Below are 21,690 nucleotides of genomic sequence, written 5' to 3'. Positions count from 1 at the left end.
TTAAAATAATTCTCTTCTGCTCACCAAGGCTGCGTTTATTTGATCAAATTATAAAAACAATAATATTCTGAAATATTATCACAATTTAAAATAAATGTTGAATGAAATAATTCTAATATGCTGATTTGGTGGTCAAGAAACATTTGATATTATTATCAATGTTGAAAACAGTAGTGGAAAAATAGATTTTTGGACTCAAAGGGGATTCAAAAGAACAGCATTTATTTGAAGCAGAAATCTTTGTAACACTTCAAAAGTCTTTATGGTCACTTTTAAACAATTTAATGCATTTTTTTCTGAATAAAAGCATTAATTTCTTTCACAAAATATCTTACTGACTACAACCTTTTGAACAGTAATGTATATTATTATAACAATCACATTACAACAACCACAAATTAATCGGTATGCAATATCATATTTAACTCAATTAAATTCTTATATCGATTAATTAACTTATTTTTAAAGAGTTGCCAATGGAAAAAGTACCTTGTCCATCCCATCAGTCCAATAATAATACCACAAGATTATGAGCAGGTCTGAATATGCGAATCACCGACCTGATCTCAATCACATACCATTCCTATCCTATCTAGCATTACCCTAAAAAGAGCTAGATTTTTATCCACCATGTAATGCAGAATAAACTGCTGGCCTTTCAGACTAGTTCTGTTGAAACGGGGGAATGTGTGTAGGAGTGTGACGAACTGGGCAGAGATAGATAGAGAGAGAGGTTGAGTGTGTGGCTATGGGTTTGAAGCTGTGCATGTAGGTTGCGTTGTGTAAACAGGATGTTTGTACAGTGCAGGAGAGGACGCTTACAGGACTGCACTGCACTGTATGCTGCAGCATACTGCAAGTTGTGTCAATGTGTGTGAGTACATGTGCTCTCTTACCCATGGTGGCTGCTCGACTGTCCTCCTGATCTGAACCAATGCCCGTGCGAGGACTGCTGCTCTGTTCAGCCTCTGAGAAAGAACAAGAGATAGAAAGATATTAGTCCCCTACTAAGCAGATTCTATCAATAGATATATAAAGGCGAAAGGGTTCTGAGGAGTTGAGGTCAAGGTTCAGCTTACTGTACAATAATCCTCACTTGCAATCTTCAACATTTGGTTTTCTGTGATGAACTGAACAGTGATGGTGAATAAGTTGGCCTAATTTATATTGAAAAAATATTTAGAAAATATTGTACATTTCAGGTCAAGTGACTGCCATCAATTCATCATTTTTATCTAAAAGTAACATGACAGTATGCCGAGGCTGTAAATGTTGATATGTTGTACATGTTCTTTTGTACATTTTAAAATAGTATTAAAAAACCTGCATTATTTGAATACAAATGTTTTGAATATTTTAATAAATATTCTTTAGTATTAAAATATAAATATAAATATCCTTAAAAAACTAATATTTTTCTGCCACATAAAAATATATTTTAAAATGTGCCTTTTTGACATCTTGGCAGGGTAAGTAAAAATCTGAATTACTGGCACAAATGGGTCAGTAGAATATGAATACAAAGCATACAAATAATAAACAGTTGCGACAATGTGATTCTATGCTGTAGTCTGCAGCAGGATTAGAGTATAGATAGAGTCTTGAGTTCTTCCCAAATGCAAGTGTATGATCAATGAACAAAAAACTCTGACATGTTGGCATGTGGTTGATATGTCAGCGATAGCTTTGGTAATTCAATATAAGAACATGATTCTGTATAAACAGCAGAGAAAGTGAACACTCTGTATGTTTTATATAAATCACTCAAACGTTACTGATACAGCCGTGCGCTCTGATACCACGACAAACTGAGTCTCGGCCAAATGGCTCATAAGCCTTGTAAATGAGAAACACACCGTATCAAAGTGCTCCAAAACCATTCAAATATTCTCTTTCTTTTCAACTTGTTTGGCAAGGCCGAGCGTAATCTCGTTGAACCCTCTTCACTGGCAGAGCATGGGGATTGTATTGCCAAAGTGTAAACTCATTGAAGCAACACAATAATGACAAAACAACCTAATCCAACCATAAAACCTTCCCATTTGTGAGCGTTCCAGCTCTTTGCCACACGGATGTGAGGGGAAAACACAGATAAACACATAAAACGAATTTGAGTCAAGAAGCAGCGGAGGATTTTCTGAATAGGGAATGAAAGAATGGAGGGGTTACCGCAAGGACTCTGGCAGGCGTTCAAAGAAAAGCCAGTAAAAAAGCTCAAGCTGGATAAATAAATAAGAGTGCTCCCTATCAGATGGGCCACACGCCACTGCCAGTTCAAAGTCGAGGAGAGTCCGACCGGCTGCACACGTCTGAATGCAACGCTTCATTACGACTATCACACTCTTTGTGGCCTGCAGGACTTGGAGGCCGACCGCAAACTACTGCTCAAGACACATGAAAACACACAGGCAGCAGCAACGCAACAGCGATTACGGAGCAAATATCTTTTTTAAAATCTTTTTTAAATAGGTAAAACAATAAAAGTCCATGTGAATTTGTGTTTGCAACCAATTTCACTTCCATAATGTGACATAATTCCAAACAGGATATTCAGCTAAACAAAATGCAAGGTAGGATTGGATTATTAGAAGTGGGCGTTACATACCAAAATGGAACCAGAGTGAAAGCGGTTTTGCTAAATTTGGCTATTGATTTACATTACCCAATAGCCCAAATGACCTAGGTGATGTCACCAGAAAAGAAAAGTAATTTCAGAGGAAGAGAAAGTCACTACATAATGATTAAAGACTGCGAAGACAAAGTATTTTTTGCCTTTGAAATAAGACACACCACCACTGAATAAATCACAATAAGACCAGGAATGTGCATTATGAAAATAAATATGGTCGATTGTTGACTTTAAAATCACTTTAAGATTAGTCTTCAATCCGCCCTCTCAGATAATTATTCCAGCGTAATTTTCCCCTGCCACAAAATATGAAATGTTTTTCTTAAAATATATGTGCAAAGTGCAGCCTAATTATGTTGTTGTAAGTAAAATACACATGCTCTGGAAAAAAAAAAAGAAAGAATTATAAACCCTACAAATCTTCGAAAGTTCAATGACATTCCAAAGGAAGTGGTTGGACCCGGGCCATAATACTCAATGTTTTGATTATGAAAAATTGGAGAGGCCTTAAACAGTAGGAGACAGATGGATGCTGAGAGGTCTGGAGTTTGTTCCAGAGGAGACGAGCAATGTTTAAAAGTGCGACAAATAAAAAATAAAAAATAACCCAACACAAAAACATAAACAAACATGTCTGTCATCGCTGCGATTCTTCGCAGGCCAGGATGATTAGCGCTGCCAGCTACAAAGAGGGACACGCTCCAGTTCTCTCTCTCTCTGCTTTTCTCCTCCATGACTGTCTTCAGAGTCCTATACGCTCCTGCCAAAAGCTGTGGCGGTTTCTAGGCAGGCAGCCCTCAGACAGAATCACTGGCAAGGAGAATTGGAGGGAAGGAAAAATAAAAGTGTCAGTTTGAGGGAGATACTGGCACCGAAAGGCTCTGACACATCTCGGTGTCCAAAAATGCCCGTGAAGCTGAAGACACCAAAACATAAAATGAAAATAAGAGTGGAAGTACTGTACCCAAACATTTCATTTCCAACATAAGTCCAAGAAGAAAAAAATATAGAAATGCAGATGGAAAGTATGATGCAAAACTGTTAGCTTGAACAACGGCCATTTTCTTTGTGGTGCATGGAGTAAATGTTTGCCATTTTGTAAGTAGATTTCTCAAAAAGTGGAACAATAATGACAAAACCAAACCTAATCCAATTATAAAACCTAGATTCCACACAAATCTAAGGGAGAAAACGCAGGTGACATTCACAACAGAAATAAAAGAAATGTTTATGCGAACAAAAAAGTAGAAATGCAGGTAGAAAATATGATGCAATAAAATGCGCTTGAACAACATCCATTTTCTCTCAAACGCGCCATTTTGTAAAGCCATTTTTCAAATTCTGAAACGCAATAGTAGCTTTCCTTAGTTGGACTACAATCCAAAGTTTAATCTGGACACGTTAGTCTAGTCGATTAGTAACCCAAGAAATATCAAGTGGACTGCTTCCTTCTCCTTCAACAAAACCAAAAATCATTTTTGCCTCTAGCTTCTGACTTCTTTGTGTAATATCTTTAGCATCTTGATGATTTAATGGCCTCTAGCTTAAGAACTTTTTGTCCTTGTATATGTTTTCCATACTAAAACTGTCACTTAAGTAAAAGTGAGGTTGCTTCTAGAGAAAGTTGTAGCTATTTCGTTTCATGCAAGCTACATTTCAAGCCAGGAATCAGTCATCAACACAGCCATTTAAGGTTTTTTTTTCTTTTTGGCAGACATTTCATGAGCAGAGAGGAGGTTTGTCGTTGGCAGCCATTTTAGATCACTCTTTCTGCTTTCACTCCCTCTCTCTATCTCTCACACTCACTCTATCCCTCCCTCTTTTTCTCAAGCAAGAACAAAGTTTAAGTAACAGTACTGAAGAGTGCCAGCTTGCCTATGTGCCAACTCACTCCGTTCAGGGCAGAAGAGAGTGTGAGAGGGAGACAGACAGAGAGACAGAAAGGCAAATGGCCGCTGCTAAATGGTTGGCAGAGACTCTGAAGATTTAGAAAGTTGGAGTGGGCAGAGAGCGAAAGTCAGAGAGAAAGTTTGAGCTGTGGAAGTGACCTTACGTGAAAGACATTCCTGTGCACTGCCTCAGCCATTAGAGTGACTAACAGCTAAATAACAACATGAGATATTACGCAGTTAGTCATGGCAGGAAGAGTGAGCAAACTTTCACTCTTTCAGACCCAGAAGAAAATAAACATAGTCTGCAGCTGAGTTCAGAATGTTCCTCTAGAAATCCTGTACGCCGACACGCAGAAACGCAACACTTTCCAAATCCTCAAAATACGTCATCGGCTAGATAATTAGGGGTCATCATGGGGTCTAAAATTACTGTGTCATCTTGTTCTAATTTATGTGGAAAAAACATGCTGCAGAAAAATTATAATAATAATAATACATTAAGTGTACACTACCATTCAAAAGTTTAGGGTCAGTAAGTTGCACTTCAATTTTTTTAAAGAAATTAATCATTAATTCAGCAAGGTTGCATTAAATTGATCAAACGTGACAGTAAAAACATTTCTGATGTTATACAAAATATTTTTATTTCAAATAAATTATCACACAAAAAAAATTATCACAGTTTTAACAAAAAATATTAAGCAGAACAACTGTTTTTAACACTGATAATAAGAAATGTTTAATTGTAAAAAGTGATCAGTTGACTTTATATTGAATCATTTGTATTGAAAAAAGCGAGGAAACCTGTTGTCTTAAAATTATTAAGTAATTAAACTTCAAACGTAATTTAAAAAAGTAAGTTACAGTATGTGAAATTGCCAAGTTCACATAACTTATTTTTTTCAATTACACTTGAAGTTTATTATTTAATCATTTTAAGGCAATGGGTTTCCTCACTTTATTCACTTTTTACAGTGTTCTTAAGCATCAGATCAATATATTAAAATTATTTCTGAAGGATCATGTGACACTGAATACTGGAGTAATGGCTGATGAAAATTCAGCATTGCCATCACAGGAAAAAAAGTATATTAAAATATATCAAAATAGAAAACAGCTATTTTGAACTGTAATGATATTTTACATTATTACTGTGTTACTGTATTTTAATCAAATAAATACAGCCTTTGTGAGCATATGAGAATTATTTAAAACATTTTTGAGGACCCCCTCGAAAATGAGATGTTCCATCTCCTTAATAAAATGAAAATGAAAAAAAAAAAAAAATTCAAACTGACCCCAAACTTTTGAACAGTAGAGTATATACATTAACAACAATTATTTAAATGGCCTGTAATGTGAGCAGCATATCAATGTACTGTGCAAAAAGTTTTTATACGGAAGATATTAAAAGCAACTGTAAGTTATGTACGATACATAACAGAGGGTCTCTGCTTCATCTCTTTATCCTTGAAGACCCCTAGATTATATTAAATGAATAAAAACACAAAAAGTACAGAAAAACAAACAAAGAGACACTTGACCAACACTACTTGTTACTACCTTTTCAGCTACTTCTACAAAATGCTACTTCGCTGGTGTTCATGTCACACTGTATTGGGCTTTACAGCCAAATGAACTGCAATGCTCAAATGTTCACTCCTAAACTGTTGCCCGTCTCAAATAGCATTTTGATGTTTAATTAATTTGAAAGAATCAGTTCATGTTAATGCTTCATTTCAATTAATCATTTTAAAGAAAAAGTTGAACTGATTCCTTTGAGTCCTCTGCAGGTTTAATGCCGTCACTCTTATTGAGATCCTTATTGTTTGTCGATCAGATAAATACTGTTCTGATTGCAACATAAATAAAATCATGAGATAGTTATACATTTGAAAAGAAACTGACCGCTTAAATAGCTTTAGCACAGCTGACTACTTGTTCAACAGAACAGGCTTGACTGTTTAATCACGTTAAATTAACAGTATTTTGTCACGGTGTTTATATGAGTGCTAATGTGTGTCTTTGTGTGTGGATTTGGTCTACATCATTTTCTGAAGCAGCTTGTAACGTTTCATTTCCAGCTGTAGCTGAGCTGATTGAGGGTGACAACCTTTGTCATACCACACCCCAGCGTTCTCCATCACTCTGAGAGGAAGAGGTGCTATTTCCCTCAGCGCAGAGCCAATAAGACAGATGGACCGGAGGGCATTCAGAGGCATTCTGCCGAAATACTGAAACAATTATGAGCTGTTCCTTTACACTGCAACTATGGAATTTAGTATGAAACATAGAGTCATTCAGAGCCACAAACAGCCCTTATGAATCTTGTATAAACCACACAGCATCCTGGAACAGTCTCATGGTGGCACTTGTTAAGGTAAGCAATGTATTAAACTTATTGAGGAGAGCTACGCTATTACTTTTCTAAGGGATCAGACCTACGATTTGGCGGATGGTAAAGCGGCAAAAGAAATCCTCTGGATTTCCATTTAAAGGGGAAATTGACCTGGAGTGGGCTTTTTTAGCTTGGCCAATAAGCCAATAAAGAACCACTTCATCGATCATAACACCCTAGCAACCACACAGCAACATGCTAAAAACACTCGAAACATCCTAGTAATGGAATTGCAACCACCACTCATAATTTATAAGGAAAAAAAAAAATGAAAATTTTGTGTTTAAAAAGTGGATAACCAAAATGTAACCATATTGCAAATCAAATTCTGGGCTCTCAAACTCAAAGAAGTTAATGAAAGATCCAATGCCAAATATCTTGGAGTTTAGATTCACTCCAGGCTTTTGTAAAGCATAACACAACACAACGACACAGTACAAAACAGAGCAACACAATAAAACACAGGGATGATATTAAAATTATGTTATTATCTAAGGGGTTGAGCTTAAATAATTAGGCTTAAGGATAGGGTCAAAGCTTAGGGTGAGGTTGGACCTTCTAGCTCCACCAAGTAGATGCAGAGAGGAGGAGCTGGATGCCAAACTTCACCCACTGGTTCTGGAGTGAGCAGCCTCTCAAAAAGGTTGGAAAACTTCAACACTCACAATGCACTGGGCTCGATTGGACTGTCCATTAGCAAGGATACAAAAACTTTTTTTCATCATCCAGTGGGCTTTTGCTGACAAACAAATGGGATATCTTGGTGCAGGTAACATGGAAAATGTGCACATATTGATCATTTACATACTACTGATATTGTAATAATACAAAGCTGGTTGAAAATCAGCAAAAAATAATCTTTAAATAATTGCAAGTGCATGTTAGATGATGGCAAAGGTAATATAAATGTAAAAATAGAGGGAATTAGAATCCACTATTAAATATCCAATATAAATAAATAAAAACTATAAGGTACAGATATATTGTGCATCCCTATACATAACGCAATACAATGTAACACAGCCCAATCGATGGATGTGTGTCTCAGACATGGACTGTTAATCTGATCATTTCTCCCCTACATTTCCCTCTTTTTTGTCCCTGTGTATCATTCTGTCTCTCTTTTCAGCACTGCTGATCAGTTTCAAAGCTCTGATTTCATTGCTGATCTGTTTTCTGCTAAAGAACAAACACAGTGAATGCATGCATATCTCTAAAAACTCTCTCTCTCTTTTCTGTTCAGTCTGCATCTCTTTCTGTCTCCATGAGAGCTGTTAGGGTAAGAGTTATTGATCCTGACCATCGCCATCACAGCCGGCCAATAAGTCTTTAACATCTAGAGAAGAACCGAATGAGAACGTCAGACTGAAAAACTGTGTGTGTGTGTGTGTGTGTGTGTGTGTGTGTGTGTGTGTGTGTGTGTGTGTGTGTGTGTGTGTGTGTGTGTAAGAGCGAGACTGATAGGGAGGGGTCTCTTGATGCATTTAGCAGTCTGGCAGACCGCATTGGCCCCCGGGCCTGCATGGATATGAATCCACTGGGAAAGTTTTAATGGGTTATCTTAATATCTTACGAATATCAGTGTTCATCTAAATTCATTACAGACCCTCTAGATGGACAAGCGCCAGGGTGAAACAGAAAGGAAATGCAACAGCAGGTTTTGTTTTTCAAGACCGCCAGGTGTCAACAAGCACTACTGATAGGAAATTTCTGTTTGATAGGCAACAGTTTCTGAATATGAAATCTCACAGCTGAGAGGAAATATGGGGGGAAAACATGCAGTTGAACTGGATATTGGACCATTTGTATTGTATTTATTTAGTACTTGGCACTATTTCTTTTTAGTTCATCTAATTTAATTTAATTTAACAATTTATTTAATTTAGGTTTTACCACTGAGGCACAAGTCAGTCCAGATGTTTTCTTTATAAGATGCTTTGTATGTCTGTACTTGCAGTGAGGGTCACACTATCATTCTTACAATGCAATTTAAATGTTGCAGTTTGTAATCAAGTTATCGGCCAACTGGAGAGTAACTCAATTTTATTTACTCGCCAAAGCCCATTTAAACTCGCATTTGGTGCTTGGCGAGTGTCAATTCTGGAACCTGCATGCAGCAATCTGAGAAAGACTGTACAAAAGTGAGAGAGAGATAAAAAGAAGAGGAGAGAGAGGGAATGTCTCCTCTTAAATCTCTCTCTGAAGTTGCTGAGGTAAGGAGAATAGCGTCGATGCCGCAAAGCTGACATTTAATGAAGGAAGCTTGTGCTTTTATGTGGTCCGCCAAACTGGAGTGCTATAGAGTCAGAGAGAGCATGGAAGGATGAGTACAGTCACATTTATAGTATGAAATAAAAATGTCTCTTAAAAATACTGTAAATAAAACTAATGCTATAAATTGCCTCTATTCACAGCTAAATTAACTTGCCTGTTTTAATGATTGTTTACATAAATGTTCAAATGCATTCATTTGTATAAAACATTTTTAATCAATTTAGGCTGTAAATTGACAAAAAAACAAAAAAAACATGGCTGAACATGAAATTATGACAACTGGCACTATTATTAGTATTAATAATACTACTACCAATAATAATAACACACTATAATGATATTGCTACACTGTAAAAAGTGATAAGTTGACTTACTTAAAGGAGAACTCCGGTCAATTTTAACACTGAGCTCATTTTTTTGTAAATTTGGAGTGCTGTCAGTACAGAGAACAACGACAAAAATTGGTTTTGCCTACACCGTGTTATCCTCTTTTTAATTTGTACCCTGCTGACTTCAATGGGGCAAGTTTTACAGTAATCACTTGTCGAGTTCACGCGCATAGGTTATCACGCACGTGAACTCTACTGCAGTCAGATTCACCTGTGTTAACTCTAAAGGAATCACTCACAATGGCTGGGCACTTGTAATGATACATCAAGGATGTTAAGAGGCTAAAAGCAGGTTTAAAACTTGCCCCATTGAAGTCAACAGGGTGCAAATTTTAAAAAGAGGATAACACGGTGTAGGCAACACCGATTTTTGTCGTTGTTCTCTGTACTGACAGCACTCCAAATTTACAAAAAAATGAGCTCAATGTTACAATTGACCGGAGTTCTCCTTTAATAACTAAGGCAACAGGTTTCTTCACTTTTTTTAAGTAAATAAACTTCTATCAAGAATAAAACTAAAAATCATTTCTGAACATTGAACGCAAAGCATAAGATATATATCGGCATTGTGTATTAAAAATCATTTTGGTCAACCTGTATTATGAAAAATAAAACAATGAAAAGGAAAAAGTGGTCTGAACACACAACAAGAGACAGATCTATAAAAAAAATCTATCATTTTCCATGAGAATGGAAAAATAAGCATTCAAAAACAATATTCAGTGAGGACAATCCCTCACAAATATGCAATTGAGGAGGAGCTGTCCGACAGCTGCAAAATCCAAATGACAGTCTTTTACTTCTCGTCTCAACTACTGGGGGGCCTGTGAGGAAGGAGTGGGCGAGGGACGCTGAGAGGGACTCACTAAGGGGAAAATGGTAGGCGGAGGTAATTGGTCCAGCTGACCTTTTCTGCAAGATTGCAGCTTCCTGTGGCAGAGGGGTATTATGGGGCTGCCTGAGTCTGACAGTAATAACACACTGCAGCTATTTGCTCAATCTGAACGCCTGGACAAATCACTGCCAGCTGGAGGAAGACAGGCAAGGCTATATAAGAGTCACACTGCAGGTGCAGACACACACGCACACACACGTTTGCACTCTTTGCACGTGTTACGTTCTAACAATGACACCTCAGAAGCATATCTACCCTAAACTCTAAGCTCAACTAATCTAAATCGAGAAGAACACATGGAAGTCATATTTATTAAAGGAACCAAAAACATTACCTTTTTGTTTAAGGTTAAATGAAAAAGAAAATGATGTCATCAGGTGAGCAAATTTTGGGGTGAAACTTCCTTTTGAAGGAACACACATTATCCATTAAAATGGCTCTTTATCCAATCACAGAATTAATTAATATGAAATTTTATGAAAAGCATTAATGTCCCCTTAAAACACAAAAATCAGAACTAAACAGATGCAGATGCACATACGGTAGATTAAACATACTCTTCCAATTGGAAGGTGGGATTACCATTCTTACAGCTGTCAAATTGCGCTTACGATTTTCTGCCATTCATTTTTCCACAGGTGCATAATCTCCTCTTCTTCATACCATCTCTTATCCAATTCACAACACTTAAGCTCTAACTCTAAGATTAATTAGGTGGCCAACAGAACGTTGTTTGAGCCTCATCAATCTCATTCACAGGTACAATTGTGTCATGTTCTGCTTTTGAAACAGAGAAATAAACTAGCTGTACTAGTTCAGTGCCAAACCAGTGTTACTCTGACTCAGAGGGCCATTAAACAACAATAGTTATTGAGGCTGTAGTTGAAGAGGGCACTCCGAGGCTTCACTCGCATTGTAAGTAAAGAATTATAAAGCTCCTATTTTTCTGCTTTTCCGCAAGCCACAATATAAAAACCAGATGTGAACGGCGTATTCCTTTCAAGTTATTTTTGGATGAGTTTCATAGACATATTAAAATATATATTTATATAAAATGGCTTAAACCACCCACCATAGCCTTTGGATCAGCTATAAAGCACTCTCTCTGCAATTTGAGCATAGCATGTCATTTTTGAGGACACATGCAGAGTGCACAAACGCTGGCACGTGAAATTATAATGCTAAATGATTATATGCACACACAGCATTTATACAAGTCATGTGTACACGCAAATGCATGTATGCATACATGCCACCCTCACGCACAACAATCAGTATTGTAAAAGTTCCAACATCACGTGTGAGTGGAAAAGCCTTTAGCGGCTACCGGTTCGTGCCTTCGCAATCCACGGTTTCCATGATTATGGGGATGAAATTGAGAAAAGGCTTAGTTTGGGTTTCCATCAAAACATTCACTGACATCTCTAATTGGCCGTCAGAGCTAACGGGAGAGCGGAGGCTACAGTAGGTCATTGCAGACGGGCAGATCTCGCAGGGCACACTTCCCAGCTCTCTCTCCATCGCCATTCCGGGAGTGGAAGAAGGGCATGGCTGTCTGGGTGGGCGCTGGGAGGGTGTTTGGTTTGGAGAGGGCTCCAAGGCCAAAGTCGCGCCAGGACCCTCAACACAGAGGCCTCACCCTCTGGGCTACTTCCATCACCCTCCCTGTCTCTTCTCGGCACAGGATTCTTTTCAAATTGCGGTTTCTTAGGGCCTACTAGCAATGCGGTTGGAGATCCATAATAAATATGAATTTTCCTCCGCTGAGGTCGGACAGGCTGCAATCCCCTCTGATCTGACACCCGGGTTCCCGCTCTACTATAACGGACTTTACCGGAATGGACCGGACACAGCGCCAATTGCAAACAATACAACAGAAACCACAACAATACTGGCTGATAACCTACTTTTCACCTATATAAACATTTCACAATTCTGGTATCCTTTACTCACCCTCATGTCATTCCAAGCCTGTGGAATTCTGTGGAATATATAAGAAGATATTTTGAACTGCTTTGTACATAGAAAGAAACTCCACTGATTCCATTGACTTTCATTGTTTGGACAAAAAGAACATCAAATATCTTCTGTTTCGCAGAAGAAAGAAAGTCATACATGTTTGGAACAATATGAGTAAATGATAACAATTTTTGTGTGAACCATCCAAACATCTTCAACTGCCTAAAGACCCTAAAGAGCTAGAGGAACTTTTTCGGGGTTATTATTATTATTATCACATTGGGTGTGTATGGGATTGGTGCAAAAAGTCAGTGTCACCAGTAGGAGGCAGCGTTGCTGGAGCCAGTGTCATCTTGACAGATAGTGAAACTGCATTGAAATATGGAAATTTCCAGTACTAATTCCCTAAATTATACAGTTTGGAACACGGTTAACCATTATAACATTAAATATTATAAATTAAAAAAAAAAAAAAGTCTCTTAGGCTTTTCAATGTCTTTATTTTAATTATAAATGCACGCAAAGATCAGTTATTTAATATACAATACAAAGAGAGTATTTATTTATATAGCGTTTAAGCTCATAAACAGCCTCATAAAGCCATCACACAATGCTGCCGCTTCACAGTGTCAGGAGTTTGTCATGCGTGTGTCATATGTCATGTCATGTTTGTTCCTCATGTGAATTGGGGGAACCATAAAATCAGGCTGAGTGTTTGAGTGTGTTAACCACCCCGGGTGGTTTGCATTGTGGTGGAGAATGTGGTCTGAAACACTGATACACACTGGCCTTGTCTCTGTCTCGGGGCTCTTGGATCCTCTAGTCCTCACGTGGCAGCCTCCGCTGCTTCAGTGTGGCTTGGCTGCTTGCAACAAGCTCTTCGTCCAGGACTGATGAGGGCTTTCCTCATTCAGAAAGCTTGGAAAACCAACACCGACTGCCATGCAGGCCAAGCCCTGAGATCTCACAATTAATCTTCATGGTTTAGTCTATTCAAAGCAGAGATTTTAAGTAAAAACTTTTAAGTTTGTATAAAAGTGATTTAATTTGTGCGAAGGAAAAGTTAATTACAGACATACAGAATTCATGCAAGTGCTGCCCTGTAGGCCTCAAAACTCAAAAACAGACTTTGCATGAATCCATCCAAAACTGTATGAGTCCTAAACTAACAAACAAAAATTTTTTTTTAGCTAAGCTAAACTGAAAAAGATAGCTAGAAATTAGCTATACATGCTACATTTACTTTATTCTTTTGAATTAGCATAACATGAACTTACAAAGAACAAAACTTTAATTTTAGTCAATGTTATTTTTAGAATCAAAAGTTGTTCTGTTAATCTGATCTGTTAACATTACTTAATTCACTGTAAACATGAACAAACAATGAACAATTCTATTTTTATTAACAAATATTAACATTAACAAAGATGAATAAATGCTTTAAAAATATATATTGCTCATTGTTAGTTCACATAAATTAAATCTATTCATAATATAAAGCGATTAAACCGCATTTTATGACACATTTATGAACCTTTTTGGATCTTCTAAGTTTTAGTTACCTGGACTATTAATAGAGGGACAGAAACCTCTTAGATTTCATTAAAAATATATTTTGTTTTTTTGAAGATTAACCAACGCTTATAGGTTTGGAATGCCATGAGGGTGAGTAAATGATGATGACAATATAAAACTATCCCTTTAACAAAAGATCCCCTTTATTGTAAAGTGTCATACTTTTTTGTTAGTTAAATGTTTTTACCTTCAGAACTGAGTAATTCATTTCATTCATTGAAAAGATTAAACTCAAAAACTTAATTGATTTTTACAATTGAGGCAATGCCGGTTGACAGAAAGTACTGGACACACAACTAATCTGACACATTGTAAGGTAAAATGTAATGCTCAAGCTATGCTTGAAAAACTATAGCTACTCACTACTGAGAATTGTAGCTTCACTATTTCTAGCTACTACTGTCTAACAGTCACTTATCTGAAGGATGTCAGTTATACCTTTCCCCCCTTTTTCCTCTTCTCACCCTCTCTGGGTCTTGACTAGCGTCAAGAAAACGTCACATCTGTGCAGGTCGTAGGGCGGGTCGATTATCAGCCCAGACAGTGATCTGCTCCAGGACTCTGCTCTTTCTCTGATTACACTATTGCACATTGCAACCGATGTTCTATCTGATTTAATAGAAACAGCCCCCCTCTGATCCCCCTTCTCTGTTCCACGAATAAACAACCGTATAAACCGTAATCAGTGCATAACAGCAATGCGACTTTAAATAAGTAAAAAACACATGTATGGCATTCCAAAGCTGGCATTTATAATGTGGGTAAAGGAGAAGATTCAATACAAGCATCCAGACAATATCAGCTGTAACTTCACAGTTATGTGAACATACGCCATTGAACACATATGGAACACACTACAAAATCAAAAATATACAGTATGTGGAGAGAATATATACAGTATTTGTATATTCAATATGATATCGTCCCATTTAACTGGAGACAGAGAAAGTGTGTAAGACAGGAAGAGCAACGCTGCACAGAGATTACAACAGTGACGTAGCGCAGCTGTCCTCACATGCCCTCTCTTCAGTAGAGGCCGCCTCTGCCCCTCCTTCAGCAATCTCACTTTCCCTTGCTCTCCCTCCCATCGATTTTACCTCACTCCCTTTCTCGCTTTTTATGATATGCTTTCTGCTACAATGCTGCAATGTGGCAAACATTAACATTAACCTCAAGCCATCTGGACTACTCATTATAAAAGAGCAATATCTGCTTTTCACCCCCTCCCTCACTCTTTTACTCTTTTTTTTATTTTCCCTCAAAGCCACATTAACCCACTTCAGCAGTTTCCTGAATTGTGTCCAAGTGAATGCTGCAATTGATGAAAATAATTATATATCATGCAACGCTTTAAATGCAATAAAGACAAATGCAATCAATGGCGGCAGCATTTGCAACACTGTTGCACTCTGACACAATGGCGAAATCTTCAAATTTTTGACAAATCTTTATACATTCAATCTCCTAACTAACTAATAATTTAGCTAACGACAAGCTCACAGATAAACAGTGATGTGAACAATTAATGGAAATCTCCAGTTTTTGGCATGCTCCTCAAAACAATGCAGCTAGCTAAGATACCAACAACTCTACAGAAAAAAAAACAGCTAACTGGAAAAAGCTAGGAAGAAGGTACAGTAATTAAACTACAAGCTACATTTAATATTCTTTCATATTGTTTTAATGCATTAATATGTAGAGTTGTCACGGTACCAAATTCAGAAGTCGGTACCAAGTCAAATTTTGGTACCATAGCAAAATCTTTTATAACTACTTTGCTTTATTTTACTTTTTAATTGAATTTAATTAAATATATTAAATAAATGTAAACCATTGACACTCTTCACAGAGTGCTCACACAAATACAGACAGGAGCGTTTGAATGCAGCACACGATATTATTGGTACTGCAGAAAGACTGGTACCGTTAAATATCAACTTGGCACCAAAGTACCGGCACTTTTGACAACTCTATTAATATGAATACATTAAATGTTTTCGCTTAGAAAAAAGCACCAAACTCACGCCACAGGTTGAGATGTTGTTCCTAGGCTGGTCTGGTCAGGATGCTAAAAAAGCAAGTAATAATATCTATATATTATAATAAGATAATATATATTTTATATATATATATGATACATATATATATATATTATAATATAAGTTAGTAAGATATATTTTTTAAAGAAATTAATACTGTAGTAATGGCTTTGTCATCACAGGAATAAATTAAATCTTAAAATATATATATCACGTTTTGAGTTTGTTCAAACTTAGAGTTTGCTTTTGCTCAGCTTTCATCTCTTGTTTTCTGTTTTAGGGTACTTTTACACGACAACGATATGCTTAAGTATAAGCATACGTTTTTCCTTTGAGTTTTCCACGTACAAAAGTTTGCATTTTCAGGCACCCAAAACGCTGTTGTCGTTTCTTTGAGCCCCTTAGTTTCATGGTCAGTCTTTTAGGTTAATTAGTTCTGTCACCCTGTTTGTCACCATAGTTACTGATTGATTTGAGTATTCTGTTCAGGTGTGCCTTGTTAAATAGCTCCAAGGTTTTCTGTGTATATAAGCCCTCTAGTGTGGTTCAGTTTGTTCGGAGTTTTGCATTGTTGTTGTTTGATGTCAGTGTGCTCGTGGTTGTGTTTGCTTTGAGTTATTCTCCTGTTTATTGATCTGATTCCTGGAGTAAAGATTTATTTTGAGTATCTCCTTCGTTGTGCGCTTCATTACAGCCACCTACTGTGACAATGTAAACAAAGAAAACAGTTATTTTAATTTGTAATGTTATTTTACAATATTACTGTTTTACTGTATTTTGTTAGTCAAATAAATGCAGCCTTGGTGAAAATCATAAAATCACCTGTTTACTTCAGCACTAGTGCACAATCTAGAGTTTATTGCATGCAATAGAGACAATATAATTCACGTTCAAACTCTGTAAACTCCAGTGTCAAGCCATGGTTGGGTCACAGCTAACACCTTAACCAGACTGTGATGTAACACAAGCCACAAATGTCACCATTAACTGAAGCTTCAAGTAAATCGAGCCAGTTTTGTCTGTGGAGCATTTCAGCCAAATTTCCATTTATCAGTGTGGCCTCCATCAATCTTCAAATAATGCGCAGTGGAGACAGACGTGAGAGCTGAGCCCCTACAGGGCTGAGGAGCCGGTCCTACAGAGTTCTGCAGGGACCCGGGAGGCTGAGTTATAAATAGCATGGAAAACCCTGATCAATATTAGAGAGACAGACAGAAAGAGTCAGCCAAGAAACTCAATCTCCGGCCTCACGCAGGCAAGCGTCTGGCCCTGAGTGCCTGAAGGTAGTCTCGGCTATGGCAAACACATTTGCCCACAAATGCACACAGAAATTTGGTTGTGATTTGTATTGGCCTGGCAGTCTTGGTCTAGAAGTGGCTTGACTTCAGTAACGTTTCACAGAGGGGAATTAGCATTTGGCACTATTAATCAACTATACCCTATGAAATGGCTTGACAAGTGCAGTTTTCTTTCCTGTATTGGCATATTTCCAACAAAACAGGAAGCAGCCAACATATCAAATGGCTTGTCCCTTTAAAAAAAAAAAAAGACAATAACCTTTGCTTTACATCGCAGTTGTGCGCCATTGCTAATTTTTATTGCTAGTCAGGTATTAGAGGAGGGAGATTCTCATAATACAGAGCACCTGTATGTGTATATGCCCCCATGAGCAATAATTCATTTAAAATAACATTTAAATGCACATTTACAATTAGCATTTCTGGGAAAATTAGTCAAAATTCTAAATTAGCATTTAAATGTTAATTTATTTTAAAAATGTATTTTTAAATCTGCCAAAAGTGAAATTAGTCCAATTTAGGAGTGCAATATAAAATAGAAATAACATTAACATTTTTATTCATTTGAGTTTTTTAATGTAGAGTTGCTCCAAAATTTTGACCTCTGTAAACATTTTTATTAAAATGTCATTAAACACCATTTTTCTTCTTCTGACCGAAAGACAAAACAGTGATAAACGAAGCTCAACATGCAAAATCTGTTCACACCGTCAATACTTTGCTTAAGTAAACGGTCTTCAGACTGCTACAATGAAAAGAATATAACTCAAATTCCTATTCGTATAGTCAAGTGTCCTCTGAGCATTTATCTATCTAGCATGCAGTTTCAGAGTAATTTATGGGGCAGAAATACCCAGAACAGGCTGAGGGGCTGAGCGAAGCTTTGCGGGTGGGGGGGTGTCACGGAGGAGCGCAGCTGTGTAACTCAAACCTCTGAAACAGCTGGTGCCAGCATTTTCTCTCTCCATCTAATCCCCCAGCATGCCATTTTATTCCAAATAAACAGCCGTAGAAAATGTTCCATATTTTTCAGGGTGGGCTTAAGCATCCGAGCATAGTTAGGCATAGTTTTTCCTGCCTTCAATCACTTTAATAAGGAATGGGACTAAGAGTGAAAGTGAGAGTGAGAGAGGAAGAGAAAGAGTGGAAAGAGTGACCCTCTCTTTCCAGGCCAATGGTTTTGGGTCTCTTGGCTGATCCCTATAAAATGTGATCTGGATTATATAAGAAATGTTAAATTGCTCCCTCGAATCACTGTGTAAACGGGACCCTCGCGGTAGAAACACCCCCCACAATCAAGCAAATTTCACTTCAGGCACACTATAATATCCAAGAGAGGTGAAATATGTTTTGTCTTCACATCTATGACAATGTTTCCTCAATTCCTAAATATCACTGCCTGTGCCAATGTCAACAAAGAGCTTTTCATATTCTCCCTAATATAATCTGTCTGTTTTTGCTTAAGACAATTTAAATGCAGCCTGTCAATTAAATCAGCTTTTGAAGCTTGAAGGCATCACATTCCCACACACACACCTGTTGTTTTCTTTTTTCCTATTGTGAGAAATGACAGACAGACAGACAGACAGACAGACAGACAGACAGACGGATAGACGGATAGACGGATAGACGGATAGATGGATAGATAGATAGATCTAGAACGCAATGGTCAATTAGAGGTGTTCAAGGTAGCACTGAAAAAAACTCTTTTTTTAAATGGATTCTGAGATCTGCACTCTTGCAAATTCTCTCATTATAACAAACAAAGTGTCGACATTATGTAAATAAGAGATACATTGTGCAGTCAGCTTCATCGATTATAAGAGAACTTTGTTAGATTGCGAAAGAACTAAGACGAGTGACAGCATTTTAGTGATTATAAAGGAAGCGCTCTGCGCACTTCTGTCATGTCAAATCCCACATACAGTATGCTTGCTTTTCTGTTAAATTTAACAGTGGTTTGTGAACGTAGGCATTTTACTTACGTGAGGTGTCACGTTACTTGAAACTGTTTCAAGAAAATCTATTTAAATGTCTTTTTAAAGGGGAAGCACATCTTGGAGTTGGTTCACTCTCCACCAATGACTGACTGACAGACAGATCAATGTAAAATTTCGAACAGAAATTGTGATAATTCAGTTTTTTGACTTCTATTCTTCTATCCTATTTTGATGTTGTGATGATCTTTGGTGTGCAGCACAGATTTCCACCAGGATCTTGTGTCTGTTTGTGACGGTTCAGCTCTGTGTCCCGTACAATACCCTGTGTAAAGCACGGTTGTTTTGGAACACGGTGTCGCGCACAAAACCTCCATTCACTGGCACAGAATGACTGGGGGTTTCCCTTTCTGCTCGTAAATATAGATGCAATTAAAGCTGACAAAGACGTAGACTGTAGAGTAGGGCAGATATAGAGCAGTGTGAATGAACAGCAGGATGAAAGCTCGAGCGCGCTCGCGAGCGTATGGCACACCAGCCTGCGCGCTTGTAATTGTTCTGCGAATTCAGACAGCTGCTTCTCTCTCTCTTTACGGCAGCTGTAGCCAAGCTGAGTAGAGGTTTTAATCAAAACGTAATGAATTAGCCAAGTGTGGCGTGGTAAGACAGTTGAGTAAACCTAAACAACCATATAATTTCCTCTGTTTCATCCTCCAGGCTGCATGCCAATCATGCCAGCGGTAGCATTGGAATTGGCCAGTGCCACCAGTCATACTGCCTGCCAATGCCAGGACTGGCAGCTGTCTGTGGGCAAGGAGCAGAAGGGAAGGGAGGAGACGGAGCGAGGCGATAACACACGACACAAAGAGACTCTATTGAACATAACCAGCTACACAGAGTTTAACTAAATTACCTCATATACTGGAAGGTTTTGTGAGACATTGGATGGTTTAAAGAAAAAGCAGAGCAAGATAATATCAATAATACAATAAATAATGCAGTGAGTATATGTCTACATAATTGCATTCTGTAGATCTACAAACTTCCTGGCGCTAACAATGCTGCAAGTGTATTGCTAGTGGGCACCTGCTAGCATTAGTCCCATGCTATGTCCCAGAGCAGATGGACTGCCAAACACTTCTGTCCTGTGTATAGAGTGTCTGAAACCAGGGCCCTGACCTCCTTAAAACAGCCTGTTTATGTGTGTGTGGAGAATAACAGCACAGAGCGCATCTGCTGAGCAGCGCAGCTCTTATGACGTGATTTGTAAAGGGTTAAAAGAGAAAAACAAAAGACTCAAGTGAGCAAGTGTATTCAATTACAAATGCGCAGAGAAACTATTAAACAACACATGCCTCTCTCTCTCTCTTTGTATGTTTTTGAAGATCTACTTGCCTCCAGGGCAGCATCAATCTATGTCTTATTTAGGTTCATTTGTAATATACTCCCATCAAGAAACCTGCTGGATGGGCTCACGCACTTGCACACACACACACACACACACACGCAAATGAGTCAGGACACAGCTCTAAGCCCTAAGAGCTATTTTGAACTGTTCCCTAGTGAAACATGATAGACTAGCACACCTAAAGGAGACCTTTCTGCGTTGTCTTTGTTGTGTAAGTGAGCGTACCGTTTCAAAACCTAGTGAGCAATCTATGAAAGCAGTATTTTAAAGCAAAATAGGCTGTAGCACATATGACGTTTGGAAAAGGTGCAATATTTTTACACCTTTTTGTCTGTATTGCATGTGCAGACTAACACTATCTAGACCAGTAGTTCCCAAAGTGTGTGCTGCGACTAGATAGGGGTGCCGCAGAATCTCAGCTTTTTTCCAACTTAAACAACCTGAAATAACTATCCTACCATAGAATATTTTTTTATAGCATATATTTTGAAAATATATAAAAACACCAACATATGAGCACGTCCAATTGAATATAAATAAGCGAAACAACAATGATATATTTCATTCATATTTCAAGTTTAAATCACCCGCTCCACTCAGCTCCGTCCTCTGTACTGGTGTGCGCTCAATTTATATTTCACACAGAGATTGACAGGATAGGGCAAAGATGGAGCTAGCGTTCTCATCCCTGGCATACGTGAAAAACTAAAAAGGCAGCGCCTGTCAGTGGAGGACGATCTACGAGTTACACTATCCTCGATCTACCCCCGTATATCAAGAGGCTGTAGGCCTACCCGCAAAAGCAGGCACATGTATCCCATTTATATATATATAAATATATTTATATTATATATATATATGTATGTGTGTGTATTTTTTTGTTTCAGCTGCCATATTGAATATATTTTTTCTGAAAGTTTCTTAATGCTCAGAACATACATATATATATATTTTTTTTATTATTATATATTAGCTAATATTCACAAATATTTCATTC

At 37.7% G+C, this 21,690-nt stretch overlaps 1 protein-coding gene across 4 annotated transcripts in view; it reads right to left on the bottom strand.

Annotated features, from left to right (window-relative positions):
- nfic (nuclear factor I/C) overlaps positions 1-21,690 on the bottom strand; it is a 91,251-nt gene that overhangs the window by 24,541 nt on the left and 45,020 nt on the right. For all 4 annotated transcript variants that reach the window (XM_081349236.1, XM_081349237.1, XM_081349234.1 and 1 more), the window contains exon 3: positions 897-968. In XM_081349236.1, the coding sequence (XP_081205362.1) occupies positions 897-968 (72 nt within the window). The remainder of the gene's footprint in view (positions 1-896; positions 969-21,690) is intronic.

Source organism: Scardinius erythrophthalmus (genome assembly GCF_964197995.2).
Source record: "Scardinius erythrophthalmus genome assembly, chromosome: 20".
NCBI lineage: Eukaryota > Metazoa > Chordata > Actinopteri > Cypriniformes > Leuciscidae > Scardinius > Scardinius erythrophthalmus.
Note: the sequence above shows the minus strand (reverse complement) of the source record. Positions and strands in the feature narration are given on the sequence as shown.